A 26,046-nucleotide genomic window follows, 5' to 3' on the forward strand; every position below is an offset into this window, starting at 1 on the left:
GTGATATTGTTTCACACATTTATAATATGTTTGGATTTTTTTATTATGTTCTGCATTCCACTCTAGGATTCCTTAATTTCCACAATACACTTTTTAAATTTGCATATGCTTAAGTTTACTCTTGGTGCTGTAAAGTTCTATGGGTTTTCACAAATGCATATGGTCATGTATCCAATGATACTATGTATCATACAGTATCATACAAAATAGGCTCACCACCCTAAGAAGTCCTCTGTGTTTCACCTACTTAACACTCTCGCCTTCCCAAACCTCTGGCAATCCCTGATGGATCTGTTTATCATCTCTAGAGTTTCACCTTTTTCAAAAATGTTTTTACATTCCCCAGAATGTTTTTAAAAAGCTAGGGGTGAGGGGAGGATGGGGGAAGGTGGAGGTAATCATAAATATGTCACCATTTCAGACTGATTTCTTTCACTTAGTAATAAGCATTTAAGATTCATCCATGTCTTTATACGGCTTGAGGGCTTATTCTTTTTTTTTACGAGTGCTCTTCCATTGTATGGATTTACGTTTGTCTAGCCATTCACCTATTGAAGGACATCTTACTTACTTTCAGTATTTGACAATGATGAAAAAAGCTGCTATAAACGTGTGTGCGCACACGTCATGTGTGTATGTGTAGACATAAGATTTCAAAGAAGCTGGATAAATATCTAAGAGTGCAACTGCTGGACTGTACCATTTTGCATTCCCACCAGCAATGAATGAGAGTTCGTGTTGCTCCAGATACGTGCCAGCAACTGGTACTGTCACTGTTTGTTTTACTTCAGCCATTCTAACAGGTGCATGGTGTTTTGCATTTCCCCAGTGACAAATGATGTTGAGCATCTTTTCATCTTTATTGCTATTTGTACTTCCTTGGTGAGGTGTCCAGATCTTTGCCCATTTTTTAATTGGGCTGTTTTCTTACTGAGGAGTTTTAAGAGTCTATTTTGGATACAATTCTTATATCAGATATGTGTTTTGCAAATATTTCCCCAGGCTGTGCTTCATCTTTTAATTTTCTCATCAGCATCTTTTGCAGAGTAGAAATTTCTAATTTTAATGAAGTCCAGCTTATCAGTTCTTTCTTTCATGGATTGTGCTCTTGGTGTTACACCTAATAACTCATCACCAAAGGTCATGTAGATTTTCTTCTATGTTTTCACCTAAAAGTTTTATAGTTTTATCTTCTACATTTAGGTTTATGATCTATTCTGAATTAATTTTTATGGAAGATCTATTGTCTGTGTCTGGGTCCATTTTTTTACATACATAAAAAATGTTCCAATTGTTCCAGTACCATTTTGTCAAAGAAATTACACTTCCTCCATTGGGGCAGGTTCATATATATGTGTTTAGAGTCAAATTGTCAAAAGAACACATGATCCAAAAAAGGATAAGCACTTCTGTGCTCTGTGGTGAACTCCTTGGTGCTGAGATACAGCCTGGCCCATAACACAGCTCAGTGAACTTGGATGAGTCTTTCCATCCCTCTGTGAGCAATATGAACAAATCCCAAGGGACGCAGATCCCACAGAGAAGCAGGCAAGCCCACTGAGTCTGACCAGGACACTGGCCGCTGGGTTTCGGGTTTGGGCACAAGAAGCCTCAAATCTGCTGGCAACCTCCTTCCAATCAGCTGATCTTATTTTCCCTCTTATTTTCCTCAAAAACGTTTGGATGTTTACTACATGCCAGACACTGAGCTAAGAGTTCTTTATATACCATTTCACTCAATCTCCAAACCAACTCTGCAAGGTGAGTCATATTATTATTCCCATTTACAGATAAGGAAACTGAGGCTCAGAAAGGTAACTGACCTGTTTCCCTTATCTGGAGTCTGATGGGGAACTTTGTTCTCACATATGAAAGTCTGCCAGGAAGGGATGCCAGTCAGTTCATCTCAGAGAAAGCAGCCCAGTGGCTGACCAGGGCTGGCTGCTGGCCAGTTTTCAAAACAGAGCTACGAGGGCTGTGTCCAGAACCCGCTCGCTCTGAGTAGCTGAGGCTGGCAGCAAGACCATTTCTCAAAGCGTTCTGTTTGGGAAAATGCGACCACTTCTGGCTCGCTTCACCCACTTGGTCTGATCTGGACACAATGCAATTGTTCGCAGAACAAGCTGCACCACCCTTTGCCAAGCTGACCTGGCCTCCACCTGCAAGGCAGATTACATCAGAGCCCCCAGAAGCCCTCCTCCAGGAGCTCTGTGGCTGGTCAGAGGTGGGACTGAGCTGGCTCCCAGTCAAATAGTTTTGCTAAGGAAGCTATGAATCCTCTGATAGCGTGTACACATCTGTTTTATTTTTTAAAGCCTAAGCTTGGTTGAAAAGGGAGATTTTGAAAAGAAAGAAAAAAGAAACAAAAGGCTTGAGAACTTCTCTTTTCAAAACAAACAAGTACATACAGCCCCTACTCCAGATGCATCTAGACCCTTCTTAGTTCCTATTATAACAACAATAATGCTAACTCCAATCTTGATCTTCAGATGAAATGCTGGTGCCTCTCTGCAGCTCTCCCCATCCTTGGGTGGTAGCCAAGGCTGGGGAAGCCTGGGGAGGGCTGGGCAGTGGTGATGCATAGGGACCGGCATTTCTGAGCAGGGAGGCCCAACTGCAGGGATGGCCCAAAGGGAACCCAGGCCCATCACCCCGAGGTCCAGTCACGCACACTACGTAATCTCTAATCCACTGTCCTCATTTGAAAGAAGAAAGAAGAAAAGCTGTCAACAGCACCATTTGGGGGTTTGGCCCACTCAAAGGGGGTCTTACAAGGTAGCTTACTAGCAAAGATCACATTCTGGCAGATCTGGATAAGAAGCCAGAAGTCTACTGCCCTGAGTTGGCCTAAGCCCCCACCATCACTCCCTTACGTGGGGGTGCAAATATTCATACCTGGAGCAAACGTTCTGGTTGGACCAAGTCAGTTTGCAGCAGTATGTATGGGGCCAGTGGCCCGGCCATCAGGCACTCAAAGAAACTCAATTCAACAAGTGTTTTCTGAGCATCTCATTCGTTCATTTCCCACATATTTACTAAGGCTCTATTATACGCCTGACATTAAGCAAGGTGGCGGGAGGCGCAGTGGTGAACAAGATAGAGCCCACAGACTGGCATGGAAGGCGGAGGTGAAAGAGTTCCACAGAGTGAGCACAGATGAGCAAAGGGCCACATGGAGACAGCAGCACAGGGTGCAGTGAGGGAACATATGACAGCGAAGACCTCACACAGGCTGGGGATTCATGGAAAGCTCCCCGCAGAAGTGACATTCAGGCTGATGAGACTGGGAGCTGAACAGGGAGGAAGAATTCTGAGCTGAGAGGACAGCATGTCTGGGGGCCTGATGGGACAGGGAAGAGAAGGAAGGCCAGCCCAGATGGCTGAAGCCCACGGAATAGGGGAAGGGACAAGAGATGGAGCTAGAGGGGTGGACAGAAACCAGACCCACTGTGCAGGACCTTGCAGGGCAATTAAGGGCTCCAGCCTTAGCTTAGGTAGAATTGGAAGCCAATGAAGTGATTTAAACCCAGGAAAGATGTGTTCAGTTCCACCTGCTGTGAAAAAAGAACCATGCAGGCAAAAGGACTGATGGGCGGGGTGGTTCGGGAAGAGGGGTTTGGACCTGGGGCCAGAAGCCTGGGACTGAAACCTGGCAGGGTGCCCAGACCACAGGGGACAAGACTGCTACCTGGTCAGGCACACACAAGGGGTACTACTTACCTGGTTAAACCTCCGGGTAAAGGCCACAACGTTGGGGGCGAGACTATGTTTCTCCTTCTTACTCCATCCACAGCTGGCGAGTTCCTAGGAAGGACAGAGTCAGTTTCAACAGTGATTCTTCCTAATCAGGACACAAAACACACCAGGGGCATCTAAGTGGAATGTGGACACGATATGCGGAAGAGCCAAAGCCCTGGCCATCCTTTTCTTCACCAGGGTGGGTGAGGGTTCTCCTCCTCTGGAGAGAAGGGCTGGATCTGTAGATGGAGGTGCAGCCTGGGACGCCGCCCCCCCCCCGCCCCCACCCCGAGGTGAAGATGGGAAGTGGGATACTTTTCTCCATAACCCCAGCCACATTTCTCAGGACTTCAGTGCCAAAATATCCTTAACCGCAAACTGCCTGTCTGCCAGCTCCCCTGGGACCAGAAGTCCCTTCTGAAAGCAACCTGTCTGAGAGAGGGCATAATGTGTGAGCTAGCAGGATTCATCTCCCTAGGTGAACTTAAAATTAAAATATGACTAAAGGATCTCAGAGGTCATTGGCCACGTGACATCCTCCATTCCTGGAATCAGAGAACATCCTGGCCCAAGCCCACTAAGTCAGAGAAGCTTCTGGAACTACCTCACACCCCTTCCCGAAGTTGGCCCCTCCCATATCTCATACAACCAGCAGGGGGGCAGAAGGAGAGATTGCCTTTAACATCTTCTTCACGGGCCTTGTCTCTTCTTTCCTAGCAGTAATCTGAATCATCATATTACTTACATTTTACCCATCAGTGAGGCTGGTTCCTACCCCAGGGAGCTAACAGGAGCACTCTACCAGGATGACTTGGGGTGCCTAGGAGAACCAGGGAAGACCCACTACCCAATGCCCAACTACCCAATGCCCAGCATGCTCACCTTGTGGCTTGGGAGCCCTGGCAAAGAATGGAAGAAAGGGGGCAGATTAAAGTTCTCTACCTCTGAGTTACAAGCCCTCCTTTTAATTCATACCAGGCCTTGCTATTATTAACAACATTTTTTTGCCACACATCTGGAACTTTAATAAGATCTTTAGTGAGAGCCAGCTGCCCACCAGCTGGAACGGGGGTCTACCAGGAAGTCAGGGAGGGCAGTGGGAATGGCCAGAGACAAAACTTGTTGGCTGAGCAGCTGTGCCCAAAGTGCTGTGCCCTACGAATGCTTCTCAGGACCCAACTATAAGCCACAGAGGGGCGGGCACGGTGTGAAGCCTGGCTGGAGGCAATGGACAGCTCAAGATACAAGATCCAATGGCCTGGACCCGAGAGCGCTCAGCCACCAAGCCGGGGCTATGTACGCGGCGCCTCTTCCAGCTGCCTCCCTTCTGCAAATGCACCATTCTCCTCCCGTCACCCACACGGAAAACACTACCATCCCTGACCCTGCCAAGTCCTTCACATCTTCAGTGCAGACCCCAAGTACCAGTAATGACAAGGATGTGGACCAGTGCTGCCATTCAGCAGGAGCCCGCGCATGTCAGTCAGGTGCCGGCCTCCGCACGTCTCCTGTCATCTCACAGCACAGCACTCTCACTGCCTCCATTTAGTAGAGAGGAAGCGCTCAGGATTCTTCCTCTTGAAGGAATACCTTGACCCTATCTCTTTTCAAAAGTAGGCGTGAGCCTCTCTGAGATGTAGGATTTACAGTTTACCATGATTCTTCCCATTCTGAAAATGCGTATTCAACCCGCCTCAGTTACACTGACTTCTCCTCCCCTTTAGTACACTTCAATTGATTTTGCAAACGTGTATCACTGCCCTTTCCAAGTTTAATTGTGAGAACCAGAGCCTCCCTCCTCTGTGGATCCCAAAACCAGTCCTAGAAAGGTATGGGTTACAATCAGATAAAAAAGAGAATTCATAAACCTGGTGATCAAGGACTGGGGCATGGTTGTTGCCCAGTTTCTGGCTGATAGTTACTTCTTTGTTTTTTCCCTGAATTCTTTAATAGACAGCAAAAGTTATATACATATACGTGTGTGTATGCGTGTGTGTGTGCACACATGTGGTTTATGTGTACACACTTAATTAAGAGTCTGTAATGTCATTTAGAATTAGACAGACCCAGCCCCATCCTGGCCTCCACACACCAGCTGCATGATCTTCTCGGACACAATCTTCCCAGAATCTCAATTTTCACATCTTAAAATGGGTACGACACTGTATTTATCTATGAAGCTTGATATGATGATTAAATAAGATTAAGACATGCAGAGCACTTAGCACAGAACAAGTACTCAGTAAAGGTTATCTCCCTTCCCCTCCCGAGAGTCCCACTGCTGTCAGACCCAGCGAGAGCTCCAAACACCCTCTACTCTCCCCCACACCACGCTCTCATTGGGATCTTAAATTATTAACAAAATCTATTACTATTTCTCTCTCACTTTGCTGATGTCATGCACACAGGAACCAAAGCAAGAACTTAATACATCTGCCCTACATTTATTTGATAAGATCATTTCTGAGACCCTGATTCATAAATGGTTTGTGCACTTCTTGGGTTTTGAGAGACACATAACATTCAAAATTAAAGCCTCAAGAGAGGAAAACACTACGTTTGATAAAATGGATGGAGAAAGGCCTTAAGAGCCAGAAGACCCTGCTCTGAATCCCAGCCCGGCCACGTACTTGCAGGACGATCCCGAGAAAGTTAACCTCTGCCTGTACCGGTTTCGTCGCTGACGAAACAGGGACACCACAATCAACTCCACAGACTGGTGGCAGAGACTGAAAGAGGCAAAGCCTGGCAGAGGAGGCGACGCGCAGGGCGCGGGTCTGGCTCACAGCACTGGCAAGCAGCATTTGTTGAATGAATGGAGTAGGAGCATTCCTCAGTGTTGAAATCTCCCAAATTCAAGGCAGAAAGGTTTATCAGGATCTCAAAAGAAATAAGACCATTCTATCCGCACTAAAACAAGTCCTGGGCCCAACCTCCTTGGCACTGTTCCTCTTCTGTGTTTGGCCTTATAGGATTACAAGAGATTCCATCTGTGTGAAGAGGGTTTGGAAAATGTGAAGTAATAGAACAAAACTCTTCCAGTCACTAATGCCTAAAAAAGGTCTATGCTATGGAACCGATCTGAGTGTAATTAAGTTAAAATTGACTGGAGGAGACAAGGCTGTTCTAGAAGGAGACAAGGGGCTGGGCTGAGACTGGTGGCCCGCATCGCTGGTGAGCCACTCAGCTGCCCCTGGGCTGCCACACACCCCCTCCCAAGGGCACTGGGGCCCTGATCTCGGCCAGTCTGTCCTTGGCTCTGAGTTCTCTGCTGAGGTCAGCTGGATGTGAAAGAAGAGTACGAGCCTGTATAGTCCTTCGCCAGCTTCCTCCGGGGCCTCTCCTCTGTCATGTGGATGCTCCTTGGCTTCATCAGAGACAAAACAGAAGCTGTGAGAAGAAAACTTTCTGCCACCAAATGTGCAAATTCACCTGTGTCCTCTCCCTTCCTCAGCTTCAATGGAAGAGAGACCCTTTCCTCAGGGGATCTGCTCTCCTGGGCACTGGATCTCATCTCCTCCCCTGCTCAGAAGCCTTGCCCGCAAGCCCTCTCTCCTCCCTGCACCTTCACCCCCTTCCTCTCCATGAAGAATAGTAATAGGATGATAACAACAACAGGGACAGTTATGATGAAAGACATCTTTTCCAGGCCTCCAGGCTCCTCCGGCTCCTACTCTTTCTTCCCCTTCCCGATGCATTTCCTGAAAGGGCTGTCAGTACCGCTTCCCTCTCCACCTCCTTCCCCGCCCCCCCTGCTCCACTGACACTGCTCTGTCCTCTACAGATGATAGCCTCCTGGCCAGACAGCCGCCCCACCTCTTCCCGCTCCCTGTCCCTGCCCTTCAGCACCGTGTTCTCTGGTTGTCTTCTCGCGTCTCATGACCACCATTCCCAGTCTTATTTTCCGGTTGCTTTTTTCTTTTTTCTTTTTCTTTTTTTTTAAAGATTTTATTTATTTATTTGACAGAGATAGAGACAGCCAGTGAGAGAGGGAACACAAGCAGGGGGAGTGGAGAGGAAGAAGCAGGCTCATAGCAGAGGAGCCCGATGTGGGGCTCGATCCCATAACGCCGGAATCACGCCCTGAGCCGAGGGCAGACGCTTAACCGCTGTGCCACCCAGGCGCCCCCCGGGTGCTTTCTTCTGTTCCAGCACTTTCCCCCAATCCCACTTAAATCTGTCCACAGTCATCTTCTGTACTGTTCCATGTCCACAGTCCTCCCCAGAAGCCCACATCTACTGCCATGGCTCCCACTGAATGTCTGTGCACAGCCTGGGCTTCTCTCCTGAGACCCAGACCAGGATATTCAGCCACCCCCTGGCCACACCTCGTTGGTACCCCCACAGGATCCTCAACATCAGTGGGCCCAGAACCCAAAGGAGTCTGACCAGCTGCCAAGGCCAAAAGAAGCTGGTGCCAACACATGGCCCTTCCACACATGTGCTTGATTCTGACTGCAATCTTTTCCAAATCACGTTCCTAAAACATGTCCCCATGGAACATGCATCACTTTAAGGAAAGGTCACTAATCTGACTTCATGGAGTACTACCAGGTTGCTGCCGGCCAAGAGCCCCACATTACCATTTTGCTCCCTCCTCCATCCTCCATGTTTCTTCCCATTCCTCCCGTTCTAATATCTGGAACAATCTTCAGAAGAACTGGCGGGACAACCACACTTGGTCAAAGGAGTTCTAAAAACACCCCAGGGAGTAGATGACCCACTGAGGCAGTCGGGGGGACAGTGCCAGTTTTGGGGTTGGGGTGGGGTCTAAGGAGTAAGGCATTTTAGGGCCTAGACTCTGGTGACATGGTTAAGAACAGGCAAATAGGGGCGCCTGGGTGGCTCAGTCGGTTAAGTGTCTGCCTTTGGCCCAGGTCATGATCCCAGGGTCCTGGGACCAAGTCCCACATTGGGCTCCTTGCTCAGCGGGGAGCCTGCTGCTTCTCCCTCTCCCTCTGCACCTCCTCCCTGCTTGTGCTCTCTCCCTCTGTCAAACAAATAAATAAAATCTTAAAAAAAAAAAAAAAAGAAAAAAAGAACAGGCAAATAATAGAGGGGCTGCCATTGTCCTTCAGGGACTGTCAGGCCTTGTCACCCTCAAGGAAGTCACAGTAGCCAAGGTGTGTGACACCCACATGCTCCTAGCGTGGAAGTGGGGGTGCTGGGGCTGGAGGTAGGAATGATAGCTCCTCCATGGGGGCCTCCCACCTGGAACCCAGCAGTGGGGCTGGCTCTGGTCTCAGGAGTGAACTGGGAGGGCACAGGGTCGAAAAGAGAGGGACCATGGAGTCCAGCAGTTGAGGGGTCAGATGGACTGGGGCTGACCTACAACCAACTGGCTCTGGGATCCTGGGCAAGTCACTTCCACTCCCAGGGCCTGACCTTGTGCATGTGAAAACTGACAACGATATCCACCTCTCTCACAGAGTAGTTATAAGGAGTGACTGAGGTGATGTTTGTCAACTGCTTAGCATAATATCTGATACATTGTAAGTACTTTCAATGTGTTTCTTAAATAAATAAAGTAAGGCTCAGGGGAAAAGGCAGCATGGGCAGGTGGGAGTAGGGGCAGATGATCCAGGCCGGGAGAGATCCTGCAGTCTGATGGGGATAACACCCAGAAGAGGAGTCCCTGGGCGGTAGGATTCCCAACTACTGGGATGAGGGCCAAGCTCCAGCCAGATAAGCAAAAGCAAGATTTACTGACTACCAACTTTGTGCCAGGAACTGTGCTAACACTTGACACGTGCCATCTTGTGTCATCCTCACAGGACCCTCAGCGCAGGTGCGATTGCAATCACCCCCAGTTTCTAAATGAAAAGCAACATAACAAGTAGGTGAATTAATTTGCCCAGGCCACACACGCAGTTGGTGATAGTGGGAGCATGAGCCTGTCCTCACCAAAGCCAGGACAGAGCTGCAGGCCTCACATGAGACTTCAGCAGCCTCCCAGCCTCCAGGAGAAACCAGCGGTAGGAAGGAACAGACCAAAGCAGAGGCTGGGCTGAGAACAGCAAGACGGCCAATGTGGCCGGAGCGGAGGGTGGGAGGAGAGGTGATAGCAAAGGAAGTGGGTGGGAGGCCAGGTCATAGCCCAGCCTGGACGGCAAGTGAGGACTGGATTTTATTTTATTGAGTAGGGTGGGAAGGCAACAGAGGGACTGGGCAGAGATAGCGCCCAAAGCCTCACGCACGTGTTAGGTTTCATTGCCCTGATAACACGAGCAAGAGAGTGGCAGAGTGGATGTAAACCCCTCGAGTGCTCTTCCACTAGACTAGAGTCTAGTTTGTACTATAATCTCATATGTGGGGTAGAATATTCTCATGGGAGGGCAATTCACTTTAGTAATTTGAAATAAACACCTGCAAGGACTATGTGTGTATGGAGAAAGGGGGGGAGGCAGGGCCCCGGGAGAAATGAACATGAGGGCCTTCAGAAGGCCTCAGAACCCTGGCTGGCCAAACCACAAGAGGAGGAAAGAATCACTGGGGACAAATGGGTACCTTCTTTGGCATCAGAGTATTGTCCGGGGGGAAGAGATCACTGAATAAATACAAGTAACTCATCTTTCTCAGCTTTCAGTCCTACTAATTTCTATAGAATAACAACTCACAACCACTACTGTTTCATCGACTCCTCCAACTACTGTCTGGAGTTAGGACACATGTAGATTTAGGGTCATGAAGATGATGCAAATTTCCCAAAACATTCCCTATCCAGCCCCAGTACTGTGCAGCTCTGCACAATTAGAACCAGCTGTCAACGCAGGGCAGCAGCCAACTGCAACCCTGTGAACAGCCTCCGGTCCATGTGACAGAGAAAGGGGCCCGTGAACAGAAGGGACAGGAGCCACCGGCAGTACAGCTCACCCAGATTCCCAAGCCCAATACAAGCCCATGGGGCCACCTGTTCCTTTTCCACTCTTTTGCTGGGGACTGTGCTCAATTCCCTTTCTCCATATTCTTGGGAAATGCTCTTTCCAAGTAATAGCATTCAGATGTCTGCTTTTAAAAACAATACACTTTGGCTTTTTTGATTAGGGACCCAGTAAATGTTCAGGACAGAAAACCTGGACAACACAGAAAGCCTGTAGAAGAAAATGTAAACCATCCATTAGCCTAAAACCCAGAGAAAACCAGAGTTTACACTTGGTCAATAATACGGACAATAAGAACAACAACTAATATTTATTGAGCACTTACTAAGTGCCATGTACATCAATCATTGTACACCTGCTTGTCCATCGCTCGGTGAATCCTCACAACAAGCCCAGGAGGTAAGTACCATTACTGCCCCATTTTGCAGATGAAGAAAGGGAACCCTAGTTGGAAATGTTAAGCAATTTGCTCAAATCCTCATCTATGGTCAGCATGAGGGGCAAGACTCAGACCCAGGTCTGTCTGTCTCACAAGCCTGGCTCTGAGCCACAGAACACCTCTGTCTGCAGGGCGGTGGCCACGCCTCATGCACAGGCGCAGGGGCACACACACTTGCTTGCTCCCTTGAAAACGGTGCTCCTGCCATGTCTGGGGCTCCTCAGCCTACTGTTGTCCTCACAATGCTTCCTCACATCTCCCCAGCCCTCCTTTTGCAGAGTTGTTATGACACGCACGATACCTCCTAGAAACAAGTCATCCTCATTGTCCCCTGTGGGTCTCCCTCTGAGTTCCAGAAGGAAATTTCAGCTTGTCCCTTCGCTCTGCTTTGGTTTTCCACAACACTGCATCTGTGCCCACTGTTTCCACGGCAGTTTGAATTCAGGAATCACGTTTTTCGGCACAATCCAACCCTCCATCATCTTGATCTTCACATGCCACAGGGCCACCCTGAACACTGCTGGGAACGCAGAATGAAATTTCTGCAAGTACCAGCTTCACGGGAAGGCGCAGGCTCGGACCCAGACTCCGCACTGCCTTCCATTGATTGGCCAACTAAAACTTTTCTGTGTCTGGTGAGTATGCTAAACACCACGTCGGAAACCGGAAAAGTTAACTCAGAGGTTCCAGGGCCACGTGATTTAACCAGTGAGTCCTCTCAGACTTTTAAAGAACACTGAATTCTTATGCTAAATAACTTATTCCAGAGCACAAAAAGTGATGGGAAGAAGCCCCAAACCCTGACACCTAACAAATACAGAACAAGGGGGGAAAGAAGGACCCCATGACCTAGCAGGTTTGTCTAAGAAATACAAGAATAAGCTAATATTTTGAAGACTATTAACACAATAACAGCACATCAATAAATCAAAGAAAAAATGTGATACGGTCCTCTCAGATACTGAAAGGTAATTAGCAAAATGCAATATTGCATTTGAGATTTTAAAAAGAAAAAACAGCGTGCCTGCTGGGTGTGAAGCTAGCTTGAGATTCTCTCTTTCCCTCTCCCTTCTGCCCCTCCCCCCACTTATACACATTCCCTCTTTCTCTCTCTCAAACAAATAAATAGTTGAAAAGGAAAAAAAACAAACTTCTTAGAAGCTTAGTAATACGCATCTCAAGCCAACAGCCATCCTTATAGTGAAGAGAAGAGAAAAACCGCTGGAATTTGGATGAAAATGAGAAACAACAGGGGGTGCATGAGGTTCCTGGTCTAAAGCACAGAACACAGAAGATGATCTGAGTGGCTTTCTTCATTCTCGTCAGGATGGTACATTCGTTACCTACAATGGACCTTCAGGCATTAAGCTTGACTTCCTCATGCATCCCTGGTGGAGGAAGGCCTACGAGCTATAACCCAGCACTGGTCAACAGAAATACCACACAAACCATGTATGTTCAATGTTCTATTGGCCACATTAAAAAAGGGGGGGGTGGATAGGTGAAATTAATTTAACGATTTATTTTATTTAACTCAATATAGCCAAAATACTATCTTTCTGACCTGCAATCAATATAAAATATGACAAAAGATTGATGAGATAGTTTGATTCTTTTTTTGTACTAAGTCTCGGAAATCTGGTCTCTTCTTTACACTTATGGCACACTTCAGTTTGGACAACAGAGTTCTTACCATTGTACAAAGTCATGACATTAAAATATAAGGTATACTGGGGTGCCTGAGTGACTCAATCAGTTAAGCATTTCAGCTCAGGTCATGGTCTCAGGGTGGTGAGATCGAGCCCCGTGTCAGGCTCCAGCCAAGCCTGAAGAATGCCTGAGATTCTTTTTCTCCCTCTCCCTCTGCCCCTCCCCACCCCTACCCTGCTCGCTTGCACTTTCTCTTTCTGTCTCTTTCAAAAATAAAATAAAATAAAACATAAGGTATATTCATTGAAAAGGAGGGGTCAGGATAGGAGAATGGAAGACAAGCCAAGAAGCCTCATCAGTGGGGCCAGGGTGAGGTGGGGAGCCACAAGAGACAGACCCAGAGAGCAAGGTCAGCCTGGGACAAGCAGGAAGAATAAAAGGGTGATGAACCTGCACACGACGGACCCAGCTTCATTACGTCCTCATTACATGAGTTCTGTCCCCACCTCCACTCCCCATTCCCGCAAAGGGAGCTGGAGCTTGTCACTAAGAGGTTAGGCAGGTCCAGCCACAGCTGTTAGAAGGACTCGGGTTACAGATAGAATGACATAAATTCAAAAAAGACGGAGAAAGACACGTGCAGTTCACACGGGCGATGTCATGCTTTTATGGGGACTCTCTAAGTCAGGAGTGCAGGGTTCTAATCTCAGCTGTGCCTGAACCCCCTTCGAGACTCTGGGGCAGTCCTAACCTCTGTGGGAGCTCAGTTTCCTGTCTGTAAAGTCCAATGGCACCGGATGGTCTGTAAGTTCCTCCCAGTTCTCCCATTCTACGAGCAAAGAGAAGTAGAGGCCACATGTCTGGCTTTATATAAAAACACTATTAAGTAAGACCTGCCTCTGGAGACTGCGTGACTGCAGTGGTTTTCCTTCTCCAAGTGTTCTGGGGGTGTGTGAAGAGGCTGAGTCTGAGAGGCAGTTATGAAGGGGTAGGAGTCTCCAGGCCCCACAGGGATGGAGTGGACATGACAATGTGGTGAAGCAGGAGACAGGAAACAGCTGTGGGGGAGGCGGGCTGGGGCAGATGGGGGCTTATGAGCAGAAAAAAAACGAATGACCAGTGCAAACTCAGGTTCCAGAAAGAAGGGGAGGGAAGCAGGGAGCAAGAGAAAGGGGAGAGGGAAAAGAGAGGGGAGGGAAGGAGAGGAAAAAGGAAAGAAAAGAGAGGGAAAAGACAGCAAAAGGCATTCCAAAGCAGGAGGGCTCAACTGCAGGCCGGCTCTGGAGGTGGAGTGCGGCGGTGAGAGTTGCACGCAGGCGGCGCAGGGACGAAGACACAGCGAGCTGCGCGGGGCAGGAGAGGAACTCAGGAGACAGAGAAACAAATGGGTAGCACATGTGAGGCATCCCACACATTTTCCATGCTCCTGACAAAAGGCAGTCTCTGAAGATCTACAAGTCAGGAGCACTCATGACTGGCTGGTCAGACACCAAGCAGGCAACCCTGGCCACCTAACACCTCGGACCCATCTGCGGGGGCTGAGACCCAAATCGTGTGGCCCCGACTCTCACCAGACAGGAAGAGAACGTGGTGGGAATACACGGAGATAACCAACCACTGGCCTCATGGCTCGTCCTCATTTTGCAAGGCAAGCAGGGTCCTTCTGGACAAGCTCAGGCCTGTTTCCAGCCTGAGAACAATAATACTAAAACAACAGTAACAACAGTAGCAAACAGCCTGCTGACTGTGTGCCAGGCACTAGGCTAAATACTTTTCCTACAACGTGTCCCCTAATCTTGAACGATGGCATCCATTGGGAAGGGCTATTATTTTTTATTTTAAGTCATCTCTACACCCACCGTGGGGCTCAAATTCAGAACCCCAAGATCAAGAGTTGCACACTCCACCGACTCAGCCAGCCAGGTGCTCCGGGAAGGGTTTTTATTGCCCCCAGTTTACATGTAAGTAAAACTGAGATTCAGAGAGGGTAACTAACTCATCCAAGGTCACACAGTAAATAAATGACAAAACTGGGATTCAGATCCGGTTTGCCTGACTCCAAAACCCAGACTCTTAGCCGCTGCGCTCTCAGCCTGGCCAAGCATTGTTACCACAATCTTCCACCAACATTCTGAATACTACTGACTGAGGATCCAGAAAGCAGAAGGCAGTACAGAGGCTACGACATGGAAACGACAGGGAGGGAAGAGAACTAACTACAACGTACTGCCTGTTTCCTACTTTCTAGGTAGTGTACGATGTACTTTTATCTACTTCATTTTGTTTAAGCCTCAAAGGCAGACCACGAAGTAACATTTTTTTAATGTTCTCTGGGCAGTGTTTAATCAGGTATACTTGAATATAAGACAAATTTCTTCACAAAACAAAATATTTGTATATGCTTAGAGTTTTCTAAGCCCCCTTTTTTCAGACAGCAATAGAAGCACCTCCTTACTAGCACCCTATTAAGAAGATAATATTTTGAGCTCTGCAGAATTGCGTGATTTTTTTGTCATTACTAAAACAGTTTCATGTATATTTTTCTTTTTTTATTACTGTAGTTGACATACAATGTGATATTAGTTTCAGGCGTATAACACAGGGATAGACAATTCTAGATAATCTACACGTGACTCAAGTATACATTATCACGGTAAGGGTAGTCACCATCTGTCACCATACAACGTTACTACAGTGTTACTGACTATATTCCCTATGCTACGCCTACAGTGTTTACTATTCCATTTTATAGATAGACCATCTGAGGCTCACAGAGATGAAATAATTAATGCAAGTTCACCTAGATAGCAAACGGCAGACACCAGAGCCTGAGCTTTTAATACAAAAAGGTCCCAGAGGGAGACTGAGGTATGAGCTACGATAACCAGACAGGGACAGTGGCTGGATAGGTTTCATTCAAAAAAGGCCGACGGGGGAGGAGGAGGCTACTGTAGAAAATGATGAGCCTGGAGGTGGCACAAGAGCCCAAGGCTGTGCCGGCCCTCCGGACATCCCCCGCCCAGCTCCCTGCGGCGCCAGGCTGACGGCAGGACGGAGCAGGGCAGAGCTGTGCAAGGGGCCACGGGTGAGTGTTCACTCATTTGAGATTTTTTTTCAACCCATCACACTGAAACAGTCTTCTCCCCCACCCATAGTAACTTGTTTTTTGATCACAAGCAGCTTGAAGCCCCTGGACAGAGCAGGATTTTGGGAAACAAACCAAGACTTTGATAAATTCCAGCAAGGCGACACAGTGCGATGTGTTACAGCGGTGTTGGGCTGTTCTGACATTCCAGCCGTCTGACGGTGACCACAGACGGCTGCTGCGCAAGGAGACCGGGAGGAACGGCTTTCAGAAAAGCTGTTTCCTCTCCTGAAAGGCTAAAAGGAAAAACCAACCTTTCAAATGTTTGATCTATACAGGGATACTTATTTAAATTAAGTGTGAGGAAACCTTTCAGACACTAGAGCCACAAGTAAGCCTCTGATGGCATGAAACCACCTTTTATACGGGAGTGAGACCATGGCTTTGGTCCCACCCTCGGGCTTGGCCAGCTTCTTGACGCTGTCCCCAGTCCCCATCTAATCAGTAATACCCAGCCAGTCTCACCCAATGCCTCCTCTGTGCCAGGCACTGTGCAAGGCTTGGGGACCAGGCATTGAACAGGCATTTGCCTTCCAGTAGAGAAGACAGACATTAATTATGAACGTGTTACGAGGCACCTAAGGACAAGGTCAGAGTGTGACAACAGTGTACCAGGAGCTGGCTTGGCTGAGGAGCAGGGACTCGCACTCAGTCAGATAACAGAGAGGACTGTCATGGAGGGCAGCATACCCAGCAGAGAACAGCAGGTGCACAGGCCTGGGGGTAAATCCGAGGACCAGGGTGGAAACCAAAGTGGGTCTGAAGCAGAGGAGTGAGTGCGGAGGGCCAGGGGGAGGGCTGGGAAGGGATGAGCCAGGTCTCACACGGCCTGTACTTCCATCTTACAGACATGGGACTGATCCTAAGGGGAAACGAGTGGAAGTTTTTGAAGAAGTTCAGGGATGTAGACAGAGATTTGAAAACTGCAAGGTGCAGTGAGTGGGATGGGGCAGATGTGGGTATAGAGCTGTCCTCTGGGGGATAAGCACGTAAACTGAGGAGGCGGTGGCAAGAGGGCAGCCCGAGGCTGGGAGGCGGCACTGCGGGGAGAGCCGGAAGGTGAGGAGATGGGGTGCAGGGGCTGACTAGGAGGAGAGAATGTGAGAGAGAGGAGGCACCCATGACAGACGCCACGGTTCTGGCCCGACCAGGTCAGGACCACAGCAGGGTTCCAGGGAAAGAACCAAAGGTTTGGTCTGGGGCATGCCATGGCTATAGGGCCCACCTGACTTTGGCTGCTGCTTAGTCAGCTTCTTGAAGGAAGCACAGCTCTACCGGCCTACCGACCAAGTTCCAAGAACCCTGGGCACGGCATTCAAAGTCTCCATACTGGGGCCCCCTACCACTCATCTAACTTTCTACATGCCCTCCCCCTCGCCTTCGCTCTAGCCAAACTAACCGGCTACTGGTCCCTGTGTGTGACCACTTTCTTCCCAACAGCCTTACCCGTGTTCAAGCTGCTCCTTCCCCCTGGAAGGCCCTTTCTCCCGATCTTGTGTCCAAATCCTACCAATCCCTGCAGGCCACAAACAAAGAGGACCCCCTCCAGGATGCTTTGCCCACTGCCCCAGCGAGAATTGTTGGCTCCCCTCCCAGACAGCACGTGGTCCATCCCCTTTAGTGTGGCCCTTCTAATTATTTATAGAAATTTCCCACCTTTCCCATTAGACCAGGGACTCCTCATTCATCCTGCAGTGCCTGAGAACACCAGGCAGGGAACCTCATGTGTGGTAAGTGCTGGACAAGTGAATAATAAGCATGGAGCCCACTAGCCCAAGCAGGCCCCAGGGACGCCTCAGCCAGCCACAGGAAGGGTGTCTGGAAGAACGTCCCTTCTGATTACATGCAAATCTACAACTCCACTCAGAGACCTCAAACATGTGGCTCCCTTGCACAGCAGCCTTCCTCCAGACACCACGCACACTCAGCACTGCAGCTGGGACCGCCCAGTCCTGCTCTGGCCACCGACACATCAGAGGGCAGTGGCTTGGCACCTCCTACAGCCTCACCATCACCTCCAGGTGTCACCTGGGGTCTGAAATGGACTGTGGGGACGCTGCAGGCAGGGGCTGGCCAAGAGGAGGGAAGGGCAGCCGAGGAGCAGCAAAGTGGGGCAGGGCTGGGAGGAATGGTGCGAATCTGCCACACAGGGACAGGGACGGGCCCCGGGCATAACATTTTGAGAGCCTGCCCTCTCCAAAAAGTTTATCCACAATGCAGAGGGGAGGAAAAGGAAAAAAACAAGAGATCACAACTCATTTTATGAGTAGGTTTTATCCAAGAACCTCATATTTTCCACTGAAGGAAAAGCCGATCTACATCTAAACTTTCAAGACCTACACTCAAGAGAAAGAAACAATCTTCAGCCATAAATTAAAAGTTTTCTTTAAACTCTCATTTCCCAGGAGAGTCGAAGCTTCGCAGCCCTCCATGCCCCAGCAGTTGGGCCCTGCTGTCCGCCCGTCTAGTCAGAAGGCAAACAACACAGGCTATTTGTAATGACAGGCAAACACTAATGAATTTCAGAGCACGACTGGTGCTTGCATTTATGGATCATAAAATCATCTGGCTTCTTCTCCCCCCGTGCTGACATGCCAATGAGGCAACCCCGAGTATTTACAGGCAGGAAGGGGCTGCCAGGACCACTCTGTGAGAGGGAGGCCGGGGGTTGAGGGGGATGGCTTGTTAACCTTCCCATTACATACAAACCCATTTTTATGCTCTTACATTCATAGCCTAAACCTTGGCAAGCAAAATCCCATTAAATGGTTATTTATTTTTTTAAACATCTTGGGGTGGGAAAGAGAGTCAACTGAACTGTCCCAATTGCCTAAGGTACAAATCTAGTCAGAAGTTACCAAAATGGCTTTTTAAATATCAGCTACATATAAAGAAGGATTTAAAACGCAGTTAGATTTTTTCCAGTTAAACATATAATTTGTTTAATACACCCTACTAAATTGTAAGTGTCTAGAGGAAAGCTACTTCCATAAAACATAGGCTTTCAGTCTAAGAACAGCACACACGGGCTCAGCCACCAGGGCAGACCCCCTCACTGCCCAGCCAAGGCAGAGCCCCATCCCAGCCACACTGCCACGACCACCCGGGAGGAAGGGACCACGGTGGCTTGGGACTCCTTCCATCCAGAGGAGGTCTGGGGGAGCCTCTACGCAACCCAGATGGCCCAGATTGGCCACAGGTTATTTGGCGCCCTCCAGAAGCCGACCCTCATTTCTCAAGGAGGAGCACATCAGGGTCAACAGGAAGAGTTCTAAAAGCAGAATGAGCTCCTGTGTAAGAGGATCTTTCTTGACCCCAAATAGCTGTGTGAAGCTCACTTCCTAATGGCCAAGTGTCCCCACATCTGACCTAAGCTATGTCCGAGCGAAGTCTATCTAAACATGGACAATTCAGAGCCATTAACTTGCAGGAACCATCACTCATTCAACCAACTCCTCCCCAGGCCCTAACCCCCTTCTCTGGCTCTGTTCAGAAATCTGCACAATATGAATGTGAAAGGCACCAACCAGAGCAGATTGGTCAGAACCACAAGGTCCCCAAGAAACAAATGACATATTAGGACAAGGGGAAACTGAAAGACACTGGTTCCCCATGACTTGCATTTTGGGGGTGTCTGCCCAGCTCTTGACCATTCTGGGAACTGCAACTTGTCCTCAACCCCATCACAGGCATATCACCTCCAGTGATACAAACCTGACCCCCACTGGGCCATTAATAATTCCTTGTGTATGGATTTGGAATCTAGAAGGAGGAAGAGAGAAAAATGTTAGCATGTAAGGCTCAGGAGCCCTGGGCAGCCATGTTGTGCCCCCTTGCTGGTAGGGAAGGGTCAGAAGAAGCCAGTGGAAGCCCCGAGAAAAAGAGGAGGAAGGGCAGAGGAGATGAAAGACTAGAGTCTGACCAGACTTCCAAGCCCAGAGTCCAGCCTCTCTCCACTTCCAGGTTCCATGAGACACCACTGAAGGTTTACAGTAAATTCCCCTTTTGTCAAGCTGGCTTGAGCTGTTTTCTGCTACTTGAAACTAAAACCATCCTGACTTACCTGGTCTCCCACTGATCTGTTCTCAGCCCATCAGCCTGAATGGTCTCAATGAAGACAAGGGCAAGGAAGGGATGGGAAGGCCTGATGGAGGCCAAGGCTTGGACAGCCCATCTTTCAGGACACCAAACAAACAAGAGTCCAGGGACCTCCTTTGGAGAGTCAGGAGTCAAGAACCATAGACCAGGGACATGGCTTCTGAGGGATTCTAGAATCTGCTGACACTCCTGATATACAGTTTTGCTTTCCTGCTTCCATCTAGAGGGGTTACCAGTTAAATTTCCACAAAATCAGGGCTGTGGGGTAATCCTTCAGAGAAGTGGGAAGGGTATGGTTAAGTGAGTATCCTGTCCCACAGGCACCCTGGGGGACTTCTGCTCCAGGGTATGAAGGTTTCAAGAAGGGAAAGCTAGCCTGAACCCGGAGGCTCAGGGACTCAGAAGAAGTGAACTGCGTGAGGCCACCCAGCTGCAAGTGGAAAGGCCAAGGTTTCAACCTAGGTAGGCTAGAGACCAAAGTCCATGCTCCCAACCCAACTCCTTTGGTAGATTTCACCTGCCAACTCTTCTTTCCCTAGGGCCTTGGGCAAAGAATTTCAGACCATCAAGAAAATAATAATGAAGTTGGACCTCTTCCCCCACCCCACCCCCCACCAGAGAGGCTATTTACAACACAATTGTCAATGAAGGGTGGTCCTGTTGGATGGGGGGGGGGGAGCTGTAGGTGCTGGGGTAGCTGAACTGCTCTGCACAGGGAAGGGAGATGGATGGTCCTGAGAGAGGAATGCAGAGCTGGGAAAGCCAGAAGAGGCCGGGATCAGCTAAGGGGCCCACAATGATGGCACATCCAGTGGATGTTTTAGAAACAGTGGTGCCTACAAGGCCTGTTAAAGCCATTGCAGTAGCTCCCAAGGTTCCCTTTCCATGAGTCTCCATGGCTCCCTAGCACTTGTGCACCGGATTCCTTGGGAGAACTTGCAGCAGTTGCCGCTATCACTGTGGTCCAGCATAGAAATGGTGTATGTGTCAGAAGCAAGTCTCTGGGAACTTGTATGGAAAGAAAGCTCTGGCCTTCCTAAATCCATAGAACTGGAATTCAAGATTCAAGACCAGTTTATATCCATGTCAGAGAGACATCTGTGTGATGATGATGACAACAACAATTGAGGGAAGAAGAAAAAGAGGAAGAGTAGGAACACCAGCAGCAAACCCTGTGCTGAGCATTGATTATGTCCCAGCCACAGTGCTAAGTAAGGATTTAAATGCATTACCACACAAACCCTCCCAGTAACCCTAGGGAGTAGGTACTGTTGTCATCACTATTTCACAGATGAGATAACGAAGGTTTAGAGATGCTAAGGAACCTGCCCAAATTCACACAGCTGGTTTGCCATGGAGGCAGGATTTCAAATTCACACGTCGGAACCATAACTCATGCTGCTAACCAGTACGCCACAGAGTCTCCCCGAAGATATGGTGCTTGAGCCCTGACTCCTCCCTTTCCTTTCTGGAGGGTTCCTACCCAAGGGATCCTATCAAGATGTTCCTCTCCACTCGGCGTCTCCCCATCCAGCTGCTCTGGTGATCACTGGGGCCACTTCTCTCAAGGCTGCCCCGTCAGGGGTTTTGCTTTCCCAACTTCCAGGAACACTCTGGCTTCTAATGAGTCTCCAGTGGCATGACAACCCCTAAGACCCATTCATAAGCCTAGGGGTCCTCCTATAGACAGGGCCGGGTCAGCAGCCCCCAGGAACCTAGAATTCTGCAGGAGAGCATGAGGATTAGGTCCACAGAATAGCCCCAACTTGCACCTTCTGGCACTGGGCACCTCAAATTCAACACACACAAAGCCACATTCTCCAAGTGCCCCACCACCCCCTTCATCTGCTTGATTCCTGGCCACTCAGTTGCTTGGGCCTCTCTGCACATGACCCAGCCATGCACAGCATTTCTTGCAGGCCTTTGTCCTCCCTGTCTTGCTCTCTCACCTAAGGCCTTGGCACCTGCTCCTCCCTCTGCTGGAAATACTCCTTCTCCTCCCCTTCACCTAACCAACTCCTTATCATTCCTCAGGGCTTGGCTCATAGATCATTTGTCCAGACAAGCTTTCCTGAACCCCCTCCGTCACCCTAAACCAACTCGGACGCCCTTCTACGCACTCCTGTGGCACACGTAACTCACCGACAGTAGCCCTTACTATTCCTTACTGACGTGCTTCTTGAATAGGCCGTCCTCCGTCCCTAGACTACAAGCAATGTGCAGGGGTGGCACCCTAAGGATCGAATGTGTTCACCTTTGTATGTCCAGCTCCCGAGTAAGGACCTGGCCATGGCGGGCACTGAGTAACTAATTCCTGACTGAATGAGAGGTACCCTTTATCAACTGGCAGGAATCAAGTGATTTGTGAAAAACTGAGTTTTCCAGACAGTGGAGGTTCAACTCTTTAAGCACAACAACTTTTTATTCAGTGAGTCAATGAAAATTAACTGAACAAGTACTATGTGCCCAGCACTGTGCCCAACATCTGAGAGACAAAGATACCAGAAATGGTCCTGCCCTTGAGTTTCAGAGTCTTTGGAACCTAAGGAAAACTATGGGCTCCTTCCCCAGTAAAACGTGAGTAACACAATCGTGAAATTTTGTACACAATTTATCTTAACATTAAATCTAAATGGAAAAACCTCAGAGATTATTTCTGACTTTTTCTTTTCTTTTTTAAAATATTTTATTTGAGAGAGAGACGGAGAGCACAAAAGGAGAGCAAGAGGGAGAAACAGACTCTTTACTGAGCAGAGAGCCCAACGCAGGGCTCGATCCCAGGACCCCGAGACCATGACTGAGACGAAGGCAGATGCTTAACCCACTGAGCCCCCCAAGCAACCCTCTCTCTGATTTTTTCAAGCAAAAATGAAAAAGTAATACCAACACATCCTGAAAAGAATCAAAAGAAATTCCAACTGTGCCAAAAGGGCAAACACAAGCCATAGTGTGGCTCCTGCCACAGCCTGGCATGAGAAAGGCAATTACCACAGGCTGACATGTGGACCCTTTACCCCACCACCTGGCTCTCCCCCTGCCCAGCCCTATGACTCTGGGCACACCAATGAATCTCTCTGGCCTCAGTCTTCTCATTTGAAAATGAAGATAATAAAACCACCCACCTTATAAAATCATTGTGATTATTCAATGGTTCCGTTTATGTAAAATTATTACAATAGTGACTGACACATAGTAAGCACTCAAAAAATACAGGTATAATTAATACTACTGAATGTAAAGTTAATAATGTAAACCGCTCCTTGACATCCAGTACACAGGATGCTCCTCAACGCATGACATGTTGACATTCGGGCAGCCTGGCTTTTTTCTTTACCAACAGCTGCTAAGAACCCTGACTCCCAAGGGAAGGCAGTGGCCCACCAGACCATCATTCCCACAGCCCACTGATGACAGTCATCGGGTGTCAGACATCGAGGACTAGCACCATTCTCCACGAGTTTTCCAGCTGGGTCAATGCCCCATCACTTTCTCTTCTCTCGAGCCACTGAGGAAAGCAGTATAAAGGTCTCCCTCACTGATGGGTTGTCCCCAAGAAGGACTGTGTCCGTACTCCCTCTGCATGTTTGGCTGAGCAGCTGAAGCCTTCCAAAGAGAAGGACACCGCTTCCAGGTGTCTCCAGATTTCTGCTGCTGAGGGCTTAGCATGCCTCTGTCACTCCCAGGCTGCACAAACATTTCATCCAGCAGCAGAAAGTTTACAGACTTGCCCAGCCCTGTCTCCTCTTCTAGAGGGCAGCATGGCCAAAACGGCCCATTTTTCAGAAACAACTATAGTGGTGAACTGATTTACCTCATTCACAGGGCCAAAAATATCTAGTAAGGAAGCCACGTCATGAATGAATTCCTCTTTCTCTGTTTTGTGCGTTTTCCTTTACTTTCAAACAAAAAAAAATAGAACTTCAGTTTGAAGTTCAGTCAAGTACTTCAAGACCTGTCCTTTGGAGAGCCAGTGACCTCCTGCCTAGTCGGAGCAGCTCTCTGTTCCGCTCCATTTCACAGCAAAACCTCCCGAGAAGGCTGGAACCCAAGGCCCCAGGACCGACAGAACTGCAGGCTTTCAGAGCAGGCTTTCAGGACCACTGCAGTCTTGGACATCAACATTGGCACAGAAAGTCTCAGCCACAGTGGCAGGTGGGCCTCCTTGCTTCATCAAAGCTGCAAAACCAGATGTGTGGCCAGACAAAGCAGATGCTTCATCCATGCAAGATAGCCTTGACATTCCTTTCAGTCAAAATTGAGCTTGGCGAAGAAACGGACTGCCATTTTGAACACTTGGAAGTTTCCCAAAGGAGCTCACAATATAAGAATTCTTTTTGGATGTTGACAACATACAGGTAACAGAAACCAACAGGAGCTGATTGATGCACCAAGATTGTCATTAATAGTTTGTGCAACGAATTTCAAAAGAAATGGCACAGCTGCTGATTCTTTCCATGGCCTACTTCAAAATACCAGAAGACAGGTCGGCTCTTCTAGAAATGATATCATTTGACACAGGAACTGCTTTAATCGCTTTCCTCTGCTCTGAGTCACAGCTCAGCTCAGTCAGGTCCAAGTTACGTGGCTTCACCAAGTTCTCTCCTGTCAGGAGTGACTTCTTTGGCAATTTTGAAGGCTGTTTCAAAACAAGGCTTTTGTGTTTGGGTAAGTCCAACTTTTGGAAAATGGCAGGCCTTTCCAAGTCAAGCCTCCTTCTCCCCAGTAAGGCTTCTTCCCTTGTCCCCCCCCAACTTCCACCATGCAGCTTTGGGATTTGTGAGTGCTCCCTCCCCCTTCCAGGCGTCATGTGATCACTGCAAAGCACCCTATCACGGAAGCCTGAATTTCTGGTTATGAAAGTAAGACCAAAGATTACGTAAGCTTCGCTGCACTCTTTCATTTGACATTTTCCAACTTAATCTAGGATCGACGTAAACGCAAACAGATGCACATAGTCATAAAGGTAAGGTACAATTTTATAAATCCCTTTCTCAGAGAAAATGTTATACAACAGAACACAGTGACAGTGAAGACTGTCATCACCCAGATGTATGTGGTGGAATCTTACACCATCCTACACACTTTCAGAGTAGAATGATACCTTACTATAATTTGAGAAAAACAACTTTTTCTCCACAAAAGATAGTTTTCAAAATAAAAAGTTTTCAAAATAAAGAAGGAGACGTTTGCTTCTATTTACGACAAAATAACTAGTATCAGATTAACTATAAAAATTGCATAAACTGGGACCCCTGGGTGGCTCCATTGGTTAGGTGTCTGAGTCTTTTTTTTTTTTTTTTAAGATTTTATTTATTTGACAGAGAGAGACAGCCAGCAAGAGAGGGAACACAAGCAGGGGGAGTGGGAGAGGAAGAAGCAGGCTCACAGTGGAGGAGCCTGATGTAGGGCTCGATCCCAGAACGCCGGGATCATGCCCTGAGCCGAAGGCAGACGCTTAACGACTGAGCCACCCAGGCGCCCCAGGTGTCTGACTCTTGATCTTGGCTCAGGTCTTGATCTTGAGAGTTCAGGCCCCTCATTGGGCTAAAGTAACAACAAACACCTGGCCATTTACAGATAGAGAGCCACCAAGCCAGGATTTGAGGGCCCAAGACCCCAGAAGTAAGGGAAACACACGGAGGTGAGCTCTATATTCACTCTTATTTCATCCTCTGACGATGATTGTGTTGACAAAGGTGCAGAACAACTGAAACCCTCACACCGCTGGTGAGAATGCAGCTGGGGTAACCACTTTTCTAAAAAAGATTTATTTATTTATTTGAGAGAGAGAGAAAGAGCAGGGGGGAGAGGCAAAGAAGAGGGAGAGAGGGTCTGAAGCCGGGAGCCCGACACAGGGCTCCATCTCATGACCCTGAGATCACAACCTGAGCTGAAACCAAGGGTTGGACGCTCAACCAACTGTACCACCCAAGCACCCCTGGGGTAACCACTGTTGAAAACAGTGTGGCAGTATCTACTAAGCTGAACATACACATTCCTTGTGACCAAGAAATTTCACTCCTGGATATTATACTCATGAGAAATGAGTGTTTAACAAGACATGTTCAAGGATATTTGTAACAATGTTATTCATA

At 48.4% G+C, this 26,046-nt stretch overlaps 1 protein-coding gene across 8 annotated transcripts in view; it reads right to left on the reverse strand.

Moving 5' to 3' along the window:
* Nucleotides 1-26,046, reverse strand: part of RALGPS1 (Ral GEF with PH domain and SH3 binding motif 1) — a 280,227-nt gene that overhangs the window by 177,707 nt on the left and 76,474 nt on the right. For all 8 annotated transcript variants that reach the window (XM_045790913.2, XM_045790912.2, XM_087869364.1 and 5 more), the window contains one exon: nucleotides 3,721-3,804. In XM_045790913.2, coding sequence (XP_045646869.1) covers nucleotides 3,721-3,804 — 84 coding nt within the window. The remainder of the gene's footprint in view (nucleotides 1-3,720; nucleotides 3,805-26,046) is intronic.

Source organism: Ursus americanus, chromosome 18, assembly GCF_024610735.1.
Source record: "Ursus americanus isolate L20-20 chromosome 18, mUrsAme1.1.p, whole genome shotgun sequence".
Lineage (NCBI taxonomy): Eukaryota > Metazoa > Chordata > Mammalia > Carnivora > Ursidae > Ursus > Ursus americanus.